The 19235-nt window shown below is 46.4% G+C and overlaps 1 protein-coding gene across 3 annotated transcripts in view; it reads left to right on the forward strand.

Annotated features, from left to right (window-relative positions):
* Window positions 1-19235, forward strand: part of LOC139530699 (ral GTPase-activating protein subunit alpha-2-like) — a 198571-nt gene that overhangs the window by 69649 nt on the left and 109687 nt on the right. For all 3 annotated transcript variants that reach the window (XM_071327329.1, XM_071327330.1, XM_071327331.1), the window contains exon 3: window positions 14126-14175. In XM_071327329.1, coding sequence (XP_071183430.1) covers window positions 14126-14175 — 50 coding nt within the window. The remainder of the gene's footprint in view (window positions 1-14125; window positions 14176-19235) is intronic.

A 19235-nucleotide genomic window follows, 5' to 3' on the forward strand; every position in this document is an offset into this window, starting at 1 on the left:
AGTGTATAACTAGCTGGGTAAACTACCCCAGTATCTAGCCCAGTGGTAGAGTGTATAACTAGCTGGGTAAACTACCCCAGTATCTAGCCCAGTAGTAGAGTGTATAACTAGCTGGGTAAACTACCCCAGTATCTAGCCCAGCGGTAGAGTGTATAACTAGCTGGGTAAACTACCCCAGTATCTAGCCCAGTGGTAGAGTGTATAACTAGCTGGGTAAACTACCCCAGTTTCTAGCCCAGTAGTAGAGTGTATAACTAGCTGGGTAAACTACCCCAGTATCTACCCCAGTAGGGGAGTGTATAACTAGCTGGGTAAACTACCCCAGTATCTACCCCAGTAGTAGAGTGTATAACTAGCTGGGTAAACTACCCCAGTATCTAGCCCAGTAGTAGAGTGTATAACTAGCTGGGTAAACTACCCCAGTATCTACCCCAGTAGTAGAGTGCATAACTAGCTGGGTAAACTACCCCAGTATCTAGCCCAGTAGTAGAGTGTATAACTAGCTGGGTAAACTACCCCAGTATCTAGCCCAGTAGTAGAGTGTATAACTAGCTGGGTAAACTACCCCAGTATCTAGCCCAGTAGTAGAGTGTATAACTAGCTGGGTAAACTACCCCAGTATCTACCCCAGTAGTAGAGTGCATAACTAGCTGGGTAAACTACCCCAGTATCTAGCCCAGTAGTAGAGTGTATAACTAGCTGGGTAAACTACCCCAGTATCTAGCCCAGTAGTAGAGTGTATAACTAGCTGGGTAAACTACCCCAGTATCTAGCCCAGTAGTAGAGTGTATAACTAGCTGGGTAAACTACCCCAGTATCTACCCCAGTGGTAGAGTGTATAACTAGCTGGGTAAACTACCCCAGTATCTACCCCAGTAGTAGAGTGTATAACTAGCTGGGTAAACTACCCCAGTATCTAGCCCAGTGGTAGAGTGTATAACTAGCTCGGTAAACTACCCCAGTATCTAGCCCAGTGGTAGAGTGTATAACTAGCTGGGTAAACTACCCCAGTAGTAGAGTGTATAACTAGCTGGGTAAACTACCCCAGTATCTAGCCCAGTAGGGGAGTGTATAATTAGCTGGGTAAACTACCCCAGTATCTACCCCAGTAGTAGAGTGTATAAGTAGCTGGGTAAACTACCCCAGTATCTAGCCCAGTGGTAGAGTGTATAACTAGCTGGGTAAACTACCCCAGTATCTAGCCCAGTGGTGGAGTGTATAACTCGCTGGGTAAACTACCCCAGTATCTAGCCCAGTGGTAGAGTGTATAACTAGCTGGGTAAACTACCCCAGTATCTAGCCCAGTGGTAGAGTGTATAACTAGCTGGGTAAACTACCCCAGTATCTAGCCCAGTGGTAGAGTGTATAACTAGCTGGGTAAACTACCCCAGTATCTAGCCCAGTGGTAGAGTGTATAACTAGCTGGGTAAACTACCCCAGTATCTAGCCCAGTAGGGGAGTGTATAACTAGCTGGGTAAACTACCCCAGTATCTAGCCCAGTGGTAGAGTGTATAACTAGCTGGGTAAACTACCCCAGTATCTAGCCCAGTGGTAGAGTGTATAACTAGCTGGGTAAACTACCCCAGTATCTAGCCCAGTAGTAGAGTGTATAACTAGCTGGGTAAACTACCCCAGTATCTAGCCCAGCGGTAGAGTGTATAACTAGCTGGGTAAACTACCCCAGTATCTAGCCCAGTGGTAGAGTGTATAACTAGCTGGGTAAACTACCCCAGTTTCTAGCCCAGTAGTAGAGTGTATAACTAGCTGGGTAAACTACCCCAGTATCTAGCCCAGTGGTAGAGTGTATAACTAGCTGGGTAAACTACCCCAGTATCTAGCCCAGTGGTAGAGTGTATAACTAGCTGGGTAAACTACCCCAGTATCTAGCCCAGTAGGGGAGTGTATAACTAGCTGGGTAAACTACCCCAGTATCTAGCCCAGTAGGGGAGTGTATAACTAGCTGGGTAAACTACCCCAGTATCTAGCCCAGTAGTAGAGTGTATAACTAGCTGGGTAAACTACCCCAGTATCTAGCCCAGTAGTAGAGTGTATAACTAGCTGGGTAAACTACCCCAGTATCTACCCCAGTGGTAGAGTGTATAACTAGCTGGGTAAACTACCCCAGTATCTACCCCAGTAGTAGAGTGTATAACTAGCTGGGTAAACTACCCCAGTATCTAGCCCAGTGGTAGAGTGTATAACTAGCTCGGTAAACTACCCCAGTATCTAGCCCAGTGGTAGAGTGTATAACTAGCTGGGTAAACTACCCCAGTAGTAGAGTGTATAACTAGCTGGGTAAACTACCCCAGTATCTAGCCCAGTAGGGGAGTGTATAATTAGCTGGGTAAACTACCCCAGTATCTACCCCAGTAGTAGAGTGTATAACTAGCTGGGTAAACTACCCCAGTATCTAGCCCAGTGGTAGAGTGTATAACTAGCTGGGTAAACTACCCCAGTATCTAGCCCAGTGGTGGAGTGTATAACTCGCTGGGTAAACTACCCCAGTATCTAGCCCAGTGGTAGAGTGTATAACTAGCTGGGTAAACTACCCCAGTATCTAGCCCAGTGGTAGAGTGTATAACTAGCTGGGTAAACTACCCCAGTATCTAGCCCAGTGGTAGAGTGTATAACTAGCTGGGTAAACTACCCCAGTATCTAGCCCAGTGGTAGAGTGTATAACTAGCTGGGTAAACTACCCCAGTATCTAGCCCAGTAGGGGAGTGTATAACTAGCTGGGTAAACTACCCCAGTATCTAGCCCAGTGGTAGAGTGTATAACTAGCTGGGTAAACTACCCCAGTATCTAGCCCAGTGGTAGAGTGTATAACTAGCTGGGTAAACTACCCCAGTATCTAGCCCAGTAGTAGAGTGTATAACTAGCTGGGTAAACTACCCCAGTATCTAGCCCAGCGGTAGAGTGTATAACTAGCTGGGTAAACTACCCCAGTATCTAGCCCAGTGGTAGAGTGTATAACTAGCTGGGTAAACTACCCCAGTTTCTAGCCCAGTAGTAGAGTGTATAACTAGCTGGGTAAACTACCCCAGTATCTACCCCAGTAGGGGAGTGTATAACTAGCTGGGTAAACTACCCCAGTATCTACCCCAGTAGTAGAGTGTATAACTAGCTGGGTAAACTACCCCAGTATCTAGCCCAGTAGTAGAGTGTATAACTAGCTGGGTAAACTACCCCAGTATCTACCCCAGTAGTAGAGTGCATAACTAGCTGGGTAAGCTACCCCAGTATCTAGCCCAGTAGTAGAGTGTATAACTAGCTGGGTAAACTACCCCAGTATCTAGCCCAGTAGTAGAGTGTATAACTAGCTGGGTAAACTACCCCAGTATCTAGCCCAGTAGTAGAGTGTATAACTAGCTGGGTAAACTACCCCAGTATCTACCCCAGTAGTAGAGTGCATAACTAGCTGGGTAAACTACCCCAGTATCTAGCCCAGTAGTAGAGTGTATAACTAGCTGGGTAAACTACCCCAGTATCTAGCCCAGTAGTAGAGTGTATAACTAGCTGGGTAAACTACCCCAGTATCTAGCCCAGTAGTAGAGTGTATAACTAGCTGGGTAAACTACCCCAGTATCTACCCCAGTGGTAGAGTGTATAACTAGCTGGGTAAACTACCCCAGTATCTACCCCAGTAGTAGAGTGTATAACTAGCTGGGTAAACTACCCCAGTATCTAGCCCAGTGGTAGAGTGTATAACTAGCTCGGTAAACTACCCCAGTATCTAGCCCAGTGGTAGAGTGTATAACTAGCTGGGTAAACTACCCCAGTAGTAGAGTGTATAACTAGCTGGGTAAACTACCCCAGTATCTAGCCCAGTAGGGGAGTGTATAATTAGCTGGGTAAACTACCCCAGTATCTACCCCAGTAGTAGAGTGTATAAGTAGCTGGGTAAACTACCCCAGTATCTAGCCCAGTGGTAGAGTGTATAACTAGCTGGGTAAACTACCCCAGTATCTAGCCCAGTGGTGGAGTGTATAACTCGCTGGGTAAACTACCCCAGTATCTAGCCCAGTGGTAGAGTGTATAACTAGCTGGGTAAACTACCCCAGTATCTAGCCCAGTGGTAGAGTGTATAACTAGCTGGGTAAACTACCCCAGTATCTAGCCCAGTGGTAGAGTGTATAACTAGCTCGGTAAACTACCCCAGTATCTAGCCCAGTGGTAGAGTGTATAACTAGCTGGGTAAACTACCCCAGTATCTAGCCCAGTAGGGGAGTGTATAACTAGCTGGGTAAACTACCCCAGTATCTAGCCCAGTGGTAGAGTGTATAACTAGCTGGGTAAACTACCCCAGTATCTAGCCCAGTGGTAGAGTGTATAACTAGCTGGGTAAACTACCCCAGTATCTAGCCCAGTGGTAGAGTGTATAACTAGCTCGGTAAACTACCCCAGTATCTAGCCCAGTGGTAGAGTGTATAACTAGCTGGGTAAACTACCCCAGTAGTAGAGTGTATAACTAGCTGGGTAAACTACCCCAGTATCTAGCCCAGTAGGGGAGTGTATAATTAGCTGGGTAAACTACCCCAGTATCTACCCCAGTAGTAGAGTGTATAAGTAGCTGGGTAAACTACCCCAGTATCTAGCCCAGTGGTAGAGTGTATAACTAGCTGGGTAAACTACCCCAGTATCTAGCCCAGTGGTGGAGTGTATAACTCGCTGGGTAAACTACCCCAGTATCTAGCCCAGTGGTAGAGTGTATAACTAGCTGGGTAAACTACCCCAGTATCTAGCCCAGTGGTAGAGTGTATAACTAGCTGGGTAAACTACCCCAGTATCTAGCCCAGTGGTAGAGTGTATAACTAGCTGGGTAAACTACCCCAGTATCTAGCCCAGTGGTAGAGTGTATAACTAGCTGGGTAAACTACCCCAGTATCTAGCCCAGTAGGGGAGTGTATAACTAGCTGGGTAAACTACCCCAGTATCTAGCCCAGTGGTAGAGTGTATAACTAGCTGGGTAAACTACCCCAGTATCTAGCCCAGTGGTAGAGTGTATAACTAGCTGGGTAAACTACCCCAGTATCTAGCCCAGTAGTAGAGTGTATAACTAGCTGGGTAAACTACCCCAGTATCTAGCCCAGCGGTAGAGTGTATAACTAGCTGGGTAAACTACCCCAGTATCTAGCCCAGTGGTAGAGTGTATAACTAGCTGGGTAAACTACCCCAGTTTCTAGCCCAGTAGTAGAGTGTATAACTAGCTGGGTAAACTACCCCAGTATCTAGCCCAGTGGTAGAGTGTATAACTAGCTGGGTAAACTACCCCAGTATCTAGCCCAGTGGTAGAGTGTATAACTAGCTGGGTAAACTACCCCAGTATCTAGCCCAGTAGGGGAGTGTATAACTAGCTGGGTAAACTACCCCAGTATCTAGCCCAGTAGGGGAGTGTATAACTAGCTGGGTAAACTACCCCAGTATCTACCCCAGTAGTAGAGTGTATAACTAGCTGGGTAAACTACCCCAGTATCTAGCCCAGTGGTAGAGTGTATAACTAGCTGGGTAAACTACCCCAGTATCTAGCCCAGTGGTAGAGTGTATAACTAGCTGGGTAAACTACCCCAGTATCTAGCCCAGTGGTAGAGTGTATAACTAGCTGGGTAAACTACCCCAGTATCTAGCCCAGTAGGGGAGTGTATAACTAGCTGGGTAAACTACCCCAGTATCTACCCCAGTAGTAGAGTGTATAACTAGCTGGGTAAACTACCCCAGTATCTAGCCCAGTGGTAGAGTGTATAACTAGCTGGGTAAACTACCCCAGTATCTAGCCCAGTGGTAGAGTGTATAACTAGCTGGGTAAACTACCCCAGTATCTAGCCCAGTGGTAGAGTGTATAACTAGCTGGGTAAACTACCCCAGTATCTAGCCCAGTGGTAGAGTGTATAACTAGCTGGGTAAACTACCCCAGTATCTAGCCCAGCGGTAGAGTGTATAACTTGCTGGGTAAACTACCCCAGTATCTAGCCCAGTGGTAGAGTGTATAACTAGCTGGGTAAACTACCCCAGTATCTAGCCCAGTGGTAGAGTGTATAACTAGCTGGGTAAACTACCCCAGTATCTAGCCCAGTAGGGGAGTGTATAACTAGCTGGGTAAACTACCCCAGTATCTAGCCCAGTAGGGGAGTGTATAACTAGCTGGGTAAACTACCCCAGTATCTACCCCAGTAGTAGAGTGTATAACTAGCTGGGTAAACTACCCCAGTATCTAGCCCAGTGGTAGAGTGTATAACTAGCTGGGTAAACTACCCCAGTATCTAGCCCAGTGGTAGAGTGTATAACTAGCTGGGTAAACTACCCCAGTATCTAGCCCAGTGGTAGAGTGTATAACTAGCTGGGTAAACTACCCCAGTATCTAGCCCAGTGGTAGAGTGTATAACTAGCTGGGTAAACTACCCCAGTATCTAGCCCAGTAGGGGAGTGTATAACTAGCTGGGTAAACTACCCCAGTATCTACCCCAGTAGTAGAGTGTATAACTAGCTGGGTAAACTACCCCAGTATCTAGCCCAGTGGTAGAGTGTATAACTAGCTGGGTAAACTACCCCAGTATCTAGCCCAGTAGGGGAGTGTATAACTAGCTGGGTAAACTACCCCAGTATCTAGCCCAGTAGGGGAGTGTATAACTAGCTGGGTAAACTACCCCAGTATCTAGCCCAGTGGTAGAGTGTATAACTAGCTGGGTAAACTACCCCAGTATCTAGCCCAGTGGTAGAGTGTATAACTAGCTGGGTAAACTACCCCAGTATCTATCCCAGTAGTAGAGTGTATAACTAGCTGGGTAAACTACCCCAGTATCTAGCCCAGCGGTAGAGTGTATAACTAGCTGGGTAAACTACCCCAGTATCTAGCCCAGTGGTAGAGTGTATAACTAGCTGGGTAAACTACCCCAGTTTCTAGCCCAGTAGTAGAGTGTATAACTAGCTGGGTAAACTACCCCAGTATCTAGCCCAGTGGTAGAGTGTATAACTAGCTGGGTAAACTACCCCAGTATCTAGCCCAGTGGTAGAGTGTATAACTAGCTGGGTAAACTACCCCAGTATCTAGCCCAGTAGGGGAGTGTATAACTAGCTGGGTAAACTACCCCAGTATCTAGCCCAGTAGGGGAGTGTATAACTAGCTGGGTAAACTACCCCAGTATCTACCCCAGTAGTAGAGTGTATAACTAGCTGGGTAAACTACCCCAGTATCTAGCCCAGTGGTAGAGTGTATAACTAGCTGGGTAAACTACCCCAGTATCTAGCCCAGTAGGGGAGTGTATAACTAGCTGGGTAAACTACCCCAGTATCTAGCCCAGTAGGGGAGTGTATAACTAGCTGGGTAAACTACCCCAGTATCTAGCCCAGTGGTAGAGTGTATAACTAGCTGGGTAAACTACCCCAGTATCTAGCCCAGTGGTAGAGTGTATAACTAGCTGGGTAAACTACCCCAGTATTTAGCCCAGTGGTAGAGTGTATAACTAGCTGGGTAAACTACCCCAGTATTTAGCCCAGTGGTAGAGTGTATAACTAGCTGGGTAAACTACCCCAGTATCTAGCCCAGTGGTAGAGTGTATAACTAGCTGGGTAAACTACCCCAGTATCTAGCCCAGTAGTAGAGTGTATAACTAGCTGGGTAAACTACCCCAGTATCTACCCCAGTAGTAGAGTGTATAACTAGCTGGGTAAACTACCCCAGTATCTACCCCAGTAGTAGAGTGTATAACTAGCTGGGTAAACTACCCCAGTATCTACCCCAGTAGTAGAGTGTATAACTAGCTGGGTAAACTACCCCAGTATCTACCCCAGTAGTAGAGTGTATAACTAGCTGGGTAAACTACCCCAGTATCTACCCCAGTAGTAGAGTGTATAACTAGCTGGGTAAACTACCCCAGTATCTACCCCAGTAGTAGAGTGTATAACTAGCTGGGTAAACTACCCCAGTATCTACCCCAGTAGTAGAGTGTATAACTAGCTGGGTAAACTACCCCAGTATCTAGCCCAGTAGTAGAGTGTATAACTAGCTGGGTAAACTACCCCAGTATCTAGCCCAGTAGTAGAGTGTATAACTAGCTGGGTAAACTACCCCAGTATCTACCCCAGTAGTAGAGTGTATAACTAGCTGGGTAAACTACCCCAGTATCTACCCCAGTAGTAGAGTGTATAACTAGCTGGGTAAACTACCCCAGTATCTAGCCGAGTAGGGGAGTGTATAACTAGCTGGGTAAACTACCCCAGTATCTAGCCCAGTAGGGGAGTGTATAACTAGCTGGGTAAACTACCCCAGTATCTAGCCCAGTAGTGGAGTGTATAACTAGCTGGGTAAACTACCCCAGTATCTAGCCCAGTAGTAGAGTGTATAACTAGCTGGGTAAACTTCCCCAATATCTACCCCAGTAGTAGAGCGTATAACTAGCTGTGTAAACTAGCCCAGTAGCAGAGTGTATAACTAGCTGGGTAAACTACCCCAGTATCTTGCCCAGTAGTAGAGTGTATAACTAGCTGGGTAAACTACCCCAGTAGCAGAGTGTATAACTAGCTGGGTAAACTACCCCAGTAGTAGAGTGTATAACTAGCTGGGTAAACTAGCCCAGTAGCAGAGTGTATAACTAGCTGGGTAAACTACCCCAGTATCTAGCCCAGTGGTAGAGTGTATAACTAGCTGGGTAAACTACCCCAGTATCTAGCCCAGTAGTAGAGTGTATAACTAGCTGGGAAAACTACCCCAGTATCTAGCCCAGTAGCAGAGTGTATAACTAGCTGGGTAAACTACCCCAGTATCTTGCCCAGTGGTAGAGTGTATAACTAGCTGGGTAAACTACCCCAGTATCTAGCCCAGTGGTAGAGTGTATAACTAGCTGGGAAAACTACCCCAGTATCTAGCCCAGTAGTAGAGCGTATAACTAGCTGGGTAAACTACCCCAGTATCTAGCCCAGTAGTAGTGTTTAACTAGCTGGGTAAACTACCCCAGTATCTACCCCAGTAGTAGAGTGTATAACTAGCTGGGTAAACTACCCCAGTATCTAGCCCAGTAGTAGAGTGTATAACTAGCTGGGTAAACTACCCCAGTATCTAGCCCAGTAGTAGAGTGTATAACTAGCTGGGTAAACTACCCCAGTATCTAGCCCAGTAGTAGAGTGTATAACTAGCTGGGTAAACTACCCCAGTATCTAGCCCAGTAGTAGAGTGTATAACTAGCTGGGTAAACTACCCCAGTATCTAGCCCAGTAGTAGAGTGTATAACTAGCTGGGTAAACTACCCCAGTATCTAGCCCAGTAGTAGAGTGTATAACTAGCTGGGTAAACTACCCCAGTAGTAGAGTGTATAACTAGCTGGGTAAACTACCCCAGTAGTAGAGTGTATAACTAGCTGGGTAAACTACCCCAGTATCTAGCCCAGTAGTAGAGTGTATAACTAGCTGGGTAAACTACCCCAGTATCTAGCCCAGTAGTAGAGTGTATAACTAGCTGGGTAAACTACCCCAGTAGTAGAGTGTATAACTAGCTGGGTAAACTACCCCAGTATCTAGCCCAGTAGTAGAGTGTATAACTAGCTGGGTAAACTACCCCAGTATCTAGCCCAGTGGTAGAGTGTATAACTAGCTGGGAAAACTACCCCAGTATCTACCCCAGTAGTAGAGTGTATAACTAGCTGGGTAAACTACCCCAGTAGTAGAGTGTTTAACTAGCTGGGTAAACTACCCCAGTATCTAGCCCAGTAGTAGAGTGTTTAACTAGCTGGGTAAACTACCCCAGTATCTAGCCCAGTAGTAGAGTGTATAACTAGCTGGGTAAACTACCCCAGTATCTAGCCCAGTAGTAGAGTGTATAACTAGCTGGGTAAACTACCCCAGTATCTAGCCCAGTAGTAGAGTGTATAACTAGCTGGGTAAACTACCCCAGTATCTACCCCAGTAGTAGAGTGTATAACTAGCTGGGTAAACTACCCCAGTATCTAGCCCAGTAGTGGAGTGTATAATTAGCTGGGTAAACTACCCCAGTAGTAGAGTGTATAACTAGCTGGGTAAACTACCCCAGTATCTAGCCCAGTGGTAGAGTGTATAACTAGCTGGGTAAACTACCCCAGTATCTAGCCCAGTAGTAGAGTGTATAACTAGCTGGGAAAACTACCCCAGTATCTACCCCAGTAGTAGAGTGTATAACTAGCTGGGTAAACTACCCCAGTATCTAGCCCAGTGGTAGAGTGTATAACTAGCTGGGTAAACTACCCCAGTATCTAGCCCAGTGGTAGAGTGTATAACTAGCAGGGTAAACTAGCCCAGTAGCAGAGTGTATAACTAGCTGGGTAAACTACCCCAGTATCTACCCCAGTAGTAGAGTGTATAACTAGCTGGGTAAACTACCCCAGTATCTAGCCCAGTAGTAGAGTGTATAACTAGCAGGGTAAACTAGCCCAGTATCTAGCCCAGTAGTAGAGTGTATAACTAGCTGGGTAAACTACCCCAGTATCTAGCCCAGTAGTAGAGTGTATAACTAGCTGGGTAAACTACCCCAGTATCTAGCCCAGTAGTAGAGTGTATAACTAGCTGGGTAAACTACCCCAGTATCTAGCCCAGTAGTAGAGTGTATAACTAGCAGGGTAATGACGTTTTCAGCTCGTTCAGAGCCGGTGTGTTCAATTCTGGAGGGGGGGTTGTAGTTTTCATTCCAACGACTTCCCTTAGCTGTTCAAAGCCAATTAGATTAACATAAATTCAGATCTGGTATTACATTGCAGCAGGTTAATGATTTGAGTGTGCAACCAAGGTGATGTTCAGTGATTTTGGGACCATTCAGAGGTGAAAAAGACAACTAGCAAGACGAGGCACAAAACCCTAAAGGGTTTGTTTCATACAGTTGAAGTCGGAAGTTTACATACACTTAGGTTGGAGTCAAAACTCGTTTCTGTTAGGACAGTTACTTTGTCCATGACACAAGTAATTTCCCCCAATTTTTTTTACAGACATATTATTTCACTTATAATTCACTGTATCACAATTCCAGTGGGTCAGAAGTTGACATACAATAAGTTGACTGTGCCTTTAAACAGCTTGGAAAATTCCAGAAAAGGATTTCATGGCGTTAGAAACTTCTGATAGGCTAATTGACATAATTTGAGTCAATTGGAGGTGTACCTGTGGATGTATTTCAAGGCCTACCTTCAAACTCAGTGCCGCTTTGCTTAACATCATGGGAAAATCAAAAGAAATCAGCCAAGACCTCAGAAAAAGAATTGTAGACCTCCACAAGTCTTGTTCATCCTTGGGAGCAATTTCCAAACGCCTGAAGGTACCACGTTCATCTGTACAAACAATAGTACGCAAGTATAAACACCATGGGACCACGCAGCCATCATACCGCTCAGGAAGGAGACGCGTTGTGTCTCCTACAGATGAATGTACTTTGGTGCGAAAAGTGCAAATCAATCCCAGAACAACAGCAAAGGGCCTTGTGAAGATGCTGGAGGAAACAGGTACAAAAGTATCTATATCCACGGTAAAACGAGTCCTATATCAACATAACCTGAAGGCCGCTCAGCAAGGAAGAAGTCACTGCTCCAAAACCGTCATAAAAAAGCCAGACTACGGTTTGCAACTGCACATGGGGACAAAGATCGTACTTTTTGGAGAAATGTCTTCTGGTCTGATGAAACAAAAATAGAACTGTTTGGCCATAATGACCATCGTTATGTTTGGAGGAGAAAGGGGGAGGCTTGCAAGCCGAAGAACACCATCCCAATTGTGAAGCACGGGGGTGGCAGCATCATGTTGTGGGGGTGCTTTGCTGCAGGAGGGACTGGTGCACTTTACAAAATAGATGACATCACGAGGAAGGAAAATTGTGGCTATATTGTAGCAACATCTCAAGACATCTGTCAGGAAGTTAAAGCTTGGTCGTAAATGTATCTTCCAAATGGACAATGACCCCAAGCATACTTCCAAAGTTGTGGCAAAATGGCTTAAGGACAACAAAGTCAAGGTATTGGAGTGGCCATCACAAAGTCCTGACCTCAATCCTATAGAAGATGTGTGGGCAGAACTGAAAAAGCGTGTGCGAGCAAGGAGGCCTACAAACCTGACTGAGTTACACAAGCTCCGTCAGGAGGAATGGGCTAAAATTCACCCAACTTATTGTGGGAAGCTTGTGGAAAGCTACCCAAAACGTTTGACCCAAGTTAAACAATTTAAAAGGTAATGCTACCAAATAATAATTGAGTGTATGTAAACTTCTGACCCACTGGGAATGTGATGAAAGAAATAAAAGCTGAAATAAGTAATTCTCTCTACTATTATTCTGACATTTCACATTCTTAAAATAAAGTGGTGATCCTAACTGACTTAAAACAGGGACATTTTACTAAGATTAAATGTCAGGAATTGTGAAAATCTGAGTTTAAATGTTTTTGGCTAAGGCGTATGTAAACTTCCGACTTAAGCTGTATATTTGTATATCTTCTGTCCACTGAAATATATCCGTACACAACAGAATGTGTAAAATGTTCCAGAGTAGAAAGTGTGTATTAGTACAGGGGTTCCCAAACTTTCTTGCGTCTGGGACCCCTTCTGTGATAGCAAATTCATCAGGGACCTCATCATATCACAACACGACTCCTACTTTAGAGTTCATTAAAAATAGCATATATGCAGTTTTTACCTTGACTTCTGCCGTGCCTGGTCGGACTAATCAAGTCTCGGGTCCTGGGAAAGAACATTTTAAATGCCCCCCTCTTGGCATCACAGAGAACATTTAGCAGTTTCCAATCTACTTTCCCACAATTCTACACATGTTGCCTTGGTGCAGAGAACAACATTTTTGGTGAATACAGGAAGAATGGAGTTGACGAAATTGATCAATGATTGAGTGCTGTGGATACCAATATCCCTGTGAGCCTCCCAGGCCCATGTTGTGCATCTAAAGGTTTAAGAACGTAAATTGTGGATGAATAATATAACATTGTATGTACCCTACAAACTTTTTCCATGGATCTCTTGTCCAAAATGTGTTTGTTGCTAGCAATATTCATAAAAAACATCTAAATGCATTATAATAATATTTTCAGATCTGGCTGCAGACCTCTGCCGTACTTCACTTTGGGAACCCCTGGATTAGTATTGCTGGGAGCTAATAATAACCTAGAAAGTGCATCACAGCAATCGTACATTTCCCAGAACCCTCTCCTTCTCAGAACACACGCCGCACTCCACACTGACATTACTCCTTGAGTTTGGTGCAGGATTCTCACAGACAAGTACTCTAGGTAAACCCGTTTAGAAAGAGGGAGGAGAACAGAGAAGAGCTTGATTTGGCCCGTTGTCTGGCCCGTTATCTAACCCAAGGTGGAGCTACACTACACTCCGATCCAAGTGCTTAGTGGGTACGGCACAGCCAGGGGTGGTTTCTGGACAGGGCCTTCTCTACCCCCCCTGTTGTCAGTCTGTTTGTTGATGAATGGGCTCTGTAACGCACACCCCTCTGTGGGTCCTCTCCCCAAGTCCCCTTCCAGCACTTACTCTGAGTCTCCTGGGTGACTACCTCCATGTTTAATGCATGCTCCATCGTAGGGCCTTCAATAATTAACCCCCATTCTCACTACTCTCTAACGCACTGTTCTGATGACATGGTTGAGAGGGATGACTTCAGCTTCCACGTTCTCCTCCTCAGAGCTTCAGACCCTAGCTCTATTTTGATCATGACCTTGGGAGGAAGTGACCTCTTTGTAGTGCTCATAACTCGTAGAGATCTTTTACCCACACACACAGACACAGACACACACAGACTGTGAAGACAGAACACACACACACTACACAGACTAGATCATGAAAGTCACACAACTGTCAGGGCTTTGGATTGATGAAATATGTTAGTCACATTCATCCTGGCCCTAGAGAGCTGCAGGGTCTGCCAGTTCTCATCCAAGTCAATATGTCTCACTTCATTGTAAGAGAGAACTCGCATCCCATCCCCAGTGTTGTGATCAATTAGGACTTACAAAAGTGATCTGGATGATAAGCAGATGCTGGACTACAGAAGGAAGTTTGGAAACCACTGAAGTGAAATGAACAACACATTTCTGACAGGTTCCAAACCCCAATGTTGAACTGTCTCTCCTCTTTTATGGATGAAACTGACTCTCTTCTCTCTTTCAGGGAACAAATCTCAGAGGGAGGAGCTGGACTCGATCCTCTTTATTTTTGAAGTAAGTTGCTGTACCTTTCGGTTCTGAATCATGGTGATGATTCCCTGTCTGTCTAGTGACCGTTCCAGCCATAGACATGGATCAGATCTGTTTCAACCTGTTTACTCAGCTTTGCATTCAGCTGAAGGGAGGGGCCAACACCGTTTCCTTGGTGCTAATTCGACCTGCCTGCCTACTTCCTGAATTCACCTCAAATAGAAAAGGAAACGGGGTTGTTAAGGAATTAATAGACCCAGCTTGATTGTTTTTCACCCGTGTTGAAGGCAGCACACAGAGATGATAAAAACCATGCTGTGTACTGTATTCATTTGCAGGGTTTTTGTTCAGCAGAGATGAGTGTTGTGTGGGCTACATGGTTTATAAACAGCTTGACTGATGTCATTCTCCAGTCTGGTGCTTCTTCTGGAGGTTAAAGTCCCCCACCTTGTTTTCCCACCTGACTCAAACAGCAGCTCCAGTTTCCAATACAAACAGTTAGCTCTCCACTAACATTTGGTCCTGGCAGAGCCGGGCTGGCTGGCAGTCTCTGGAAGAGAGGCGGAGAGAAGCTAGAAGAGAGCATATGTCAAGGTCCTTTCAGTGGAAATGGAGTCTCTGTGTGAGAGGAGTGTTCTTCTCACTGTGTCGACAGAGGTCATTTCTAGCAGGGCAGGACAGAGGAAGAGGAGCCCAGGGCTGAGGTCTGGACATGGGCCCACTGGTCTCTGTGTGAGATCGAGGCTAAACGGTGTCAGCAGGTCATATACTCTACTCCAGGGACGGGCAACTGGCAGCCACTGTGGCCCCTCATGATGAGTTCAGATTCTTTGTGGCCCCCACTCCAATCAAAGTTGCCTGTCCCTTCTCTACTCTGTCAGAGAGCTACCCAGGCATCTTCAACGTATTATAATTTGACATAAAATGTATCACCATATGTGGACTGCATTTGGCTTGTTATTCGCAAACTTACTGGTGTGAGGTGCAGAACATGCTATATATATATATATATTGTGCTTTATTGGCATGCTGGTATTGCAGGTGTACGCGATATCCTTTGTTATTGACGGTCAGCTGCTTACAGTCTTTCTCCTGTATTGACTGTTGAGTGAGAACGTCACGAACGGAGTTCAAACTGTATTTGTGATACCTGACTTTCACCTGACTGAACTTCTCTCTCCGTACATTTTGAAACCTGGGCTCCAGTCAAGCTGACATCCAACCCGGTATTGACAGGAAGTGCTCTCTGTCTGTTCATGTGGCATGAAGCTAGGCTTCAGTCTGGCTTTCTCTGCCTCCCTCCACAGCATGAGAAGTCTGTCTCCCTCCACACGCGCCCAGTCATATGGCCTCAGATTCCACATGCCTTTTAAAAATATTTCCTAGTTATCCTTTGAAAAAGAACTAAAATTGAAAGCAGCTTAGCCCAAGTGTGTTCCCCTTTAGCCCCGTGTGCTTTTACAGTGTGCCGAGAAGATAAGCTCACTGAGTGGTGTGTACAGTACCGATACGAACAGCTTTGATCCTCAACTGACACACTGTGTTCCCTTCTCTCTGAGCTGCTAGATTAGACATGTTGGATCGGACGTGGCTGTTTATAACAATACGGACTTGATATACCAGGTCTATCTGCGAGCGTACGCCTGGCACTAATGGGTGTTGCTTTGTGTTCGGCCACCAAAGAAAGCATTCACTTTACAGTTTAAGGGGATAGATTGTACAGTAGAAAAGGCCTGGAAATAAGTTCCTAGAAGACGGTTTTGAAGGTGTGCACAGGTTTATTTCCTTCTGTTCTCAAGGGAGGGCATGTGCCTGTTGTCTGGCCCTTCTGTGCTGTGTCTTTATACTCTTACTTTTGGATCAGATTCAAATTGCCGACATCTTGTGCTGTGAACTGCAATGCCCCTAGTACTGTAGCAGGTCTGTATCATCAGTTTTAGTTATGCTCGTCAATCAACCATAAAGTCATCCGCAGACAGCACAGAGGTGGGTATGTGACTGGATGGCTGCAAGGATAAAGCCATTAGTGACTCCACCACGCTTTGTGACACACTTTTTAATTTGGGTTGACAGACGGGCCAAGAATAAAGAATCTCTCTGCCTTCAATAACCCACTTCATGAATTCATCCCTGTAAGTCTCTAGATACCTCACTAAAGGTAGCAAGCTCCTAGCTCCAGTTGTCTCAGCTCTCCAAGGAACGATGAGAAACTAGGCTACAGATTCCCCATCCGTCAAACTAAGACCCCATCTCTGGGCCTGCTTGACGTGTCCCCAGCGTGTTATTGTTTTTGACCTGGCTGTGCTGTGGAGATGACCTTACTGTCACCGTGGTTCGGTATGTGAGCCCCCTTTCTGAGTGTGGTTGGGGAGGGGTCATCCTCTGTGTAGCAGGGGTAATGGGTCTTTCTGTTCTCCCTCAACCCAGCACCCCCACCCCCTGCCGTCGTCACCCGCCACCTCCCTGCTCTCTCTCTGTGTGGTGGCATTGTCAGGGGCAGCTTGCGCTGTTGCACTGGCGTGTAGTGTGGTTACACCACGGTATGATGAGGCGCAGAGAGCCTGTGTACTGCTCTTCATGCCACAGACACAGAATGTCATAGCATACCTGTACGTCTGCCCTTCAATACACCTCCTAACACACACAGTTAAAGAGTTCAGTAACCAGCCTAATCATTACCTGCCCCTGACAATACCGAACCGATCTCCGTGCCGTCCCTTATTCAGTCCATGTTTTGGACAACCTATTAGTGCTACAGTCAAATGCCTGTTTTCTCTTGAATGATCTCACTCACTGATCTAATGCACAACAAAAACGGACTGAGTCCTCTCAGCCAGACGCATCACATTAACCGCGTATCACACGTTCAAAGGTAACCATTAGAGGAGATGTCGCAGCGTGACATAAAAGCTGAGGACAGAGGGCTGCTAGCCTGCACTACACGCTGCATGTTTGCTAAGTCATGCTGTGAATAGCACCTCTGTTGAACTTGATCGACCCTGGCTGCCTCCCATGGAACACTTGCCTGCCTTCACTCTCAGATTGGCAGTGGGCATAACGGCTGCTTTCTCCTAGCCCTGGCCTGCCTCTCCCCATCACTTCCTCACTTTCCTCCGTGTCTTCACTGCCAAGAGGGAGCAGGCTTTGGCTAGGCCACTACAGCGGACACTACACGCTAGAATAGGTACACACTGACTGCACAGTATCTGCCCCTAGCCTACAAGTGGGCTAATCAGTCAATGACAACGTTCTTGGAGTAGTTCATATGTCGAGGCCACACTGGATGTAGATGCTTTAGGTTGTGTGTGTGTGTGTGTGTGTGTGCACACCTTCCTAATATTGAGTTGCACCCCCTTTTGGCCTTAGAACAGCCTCAATTGGTCGGGGAATGGACTTTACAATGTTGACTCCAATGCTTCCCACAGTTGTCAAGTTGGTTGGATGTCCTTTGGGTGGTGGACCATTCTTGATACACACAGGAAACTGTTGAGCCTGTAAAACCCAGCAGCGTTGCAGTTCTTGACGCACTCAAAGTGGTGCGCCTGGCACCTACTACCATACCCCGTTCAGAGGCACTTCAATCTTTTGTCTTGCCCATTCACCCTCTGAATGGCACGCATACACAGTCCACGGCTTGTCTCAAGGCTTACAAATGATTCTTTAACCTATCTTCTCCCCTTATTCTACACTGATTTGAAGTGGATTTAACATGTGACATCAATAGGGGATCATAGCTTTCACCTGGTCAGTCTGTGTCATGGAAAGAAGAGGTGTTCATTAATGTTTTGTACAGTCAGTGTAGATACAGAACATCAGCATCGGCATCAGTCTTCACACTTCTCAATTAATTACAGATTATTTCCTGCTGTACCGACAAATTGCAGCACATTTGAGTAGGTGGATGAGGAACAGTTGTGAAACGCTGTGGAAGACCGGCACTAATTACAGCAAGTGTATGTAGGTGGAAGTCATGGAACATCGCTCTAGACCTCTGGCGTCATTGTCACAAGACGGGAGCTCTGTGGTCACATGACAGGACTCCCAGACCCACTGACACATGGTTATTTACCCTCCCTCATGGCAGAGGTCCTGTCCACTGAACCGTCACGTCATTGGAAATTTGTGAGAGGCACACACAAAAAGTTATTTTGCAGTACACAAGTTTGTATACAGTGCATTTCAATCACAGATAAAGACTTTTGTTGATCTCGGGGTTGTGAGACTGGCTGTAGCCCTGTGGTTCTGACCAGGTTAGGGGTTGTGAGACTGGCTGTGGTTCTGACCAGGTTAGGGGTTGTGTGATTGGCTGTGGCCCTGTGGTTCTGACCAGGTTAGGGGTTGTGAGACTGGCTGTGGTTCTGACCAGGTTAGGGGTTGTGAGATTGGCTGTGGCCCTGTGGTTCTGACCAGGTTAGGGGTTGTGTGATTGGCTGTGGCCCTGTGGTTCTGACCAGGTTAGGGGTTGTGAGACTGGCTGTGGTTCTGACCATGTTAGGGGTTGTGTGACTGGCAGTGGTTCTGACCATGTTAGGGGTTGTGAGACTGGCTGTGGTTCTGACCAGGTTAGGGGTTGTGAGACTGGCTGTGGCCCTGTGGTTCTGACCAGGTTAGGGGTTGTGGTACTGGCTGTGGCCCTGTGGTTCTGATCAGGTTAGGGGTTGTGTGACTGGCAGTGGTTCTGATAATGTTAGGGGTTGTGGGACTGGCTGTGGTTCTGACCAGGTTAGGGGTTGTGAGATTGGCTGTGGCCCTGTGGTTCTGACCAGGTTAGGGGTTGTGAGATTGGCTGTGGCCCTGTGGTTCTGACCAGGTTAGGGGTTGTGAGACTGGCTGTGGCCCTGTGCTTCTGACCAGGTTAGGGGTTGTGAGACTGGCTGTGGTTCTGACCAGGTTAGGGGTTGTGAGACTGGCTGTGGCCCTGTGGTTCTGACCAGGTCAGGGGTTGTGAGACTGGCTGTGGTTCTGACCATGTTAGGGGTTGTGAGATTGGCTGTGGCCCTGTGGTGCTGACCAGGTTAGGGGTTGTGAGATTGGCTGTGGCCCTGTGGTTTTGACCAGGTTAGGGGTTGTGAGACTGGCTGTGG

Source organism: Salvelinus alpinus, chromosome 9 (genome assembly GCF_045679555.1).
Source record: "Salvelinus alpinus chromosome 9, SLU_Salpinus.1, whole genome shotgun sequence".
In the NCBI taxonomy this organism is placed as follows: domain Eukaryota; kingdom Metazoa; phylum Chordata; class Actinopteri; order Salmoniformes; family Salmonidae; genus Salvelinus; species Salvelinus alpinus.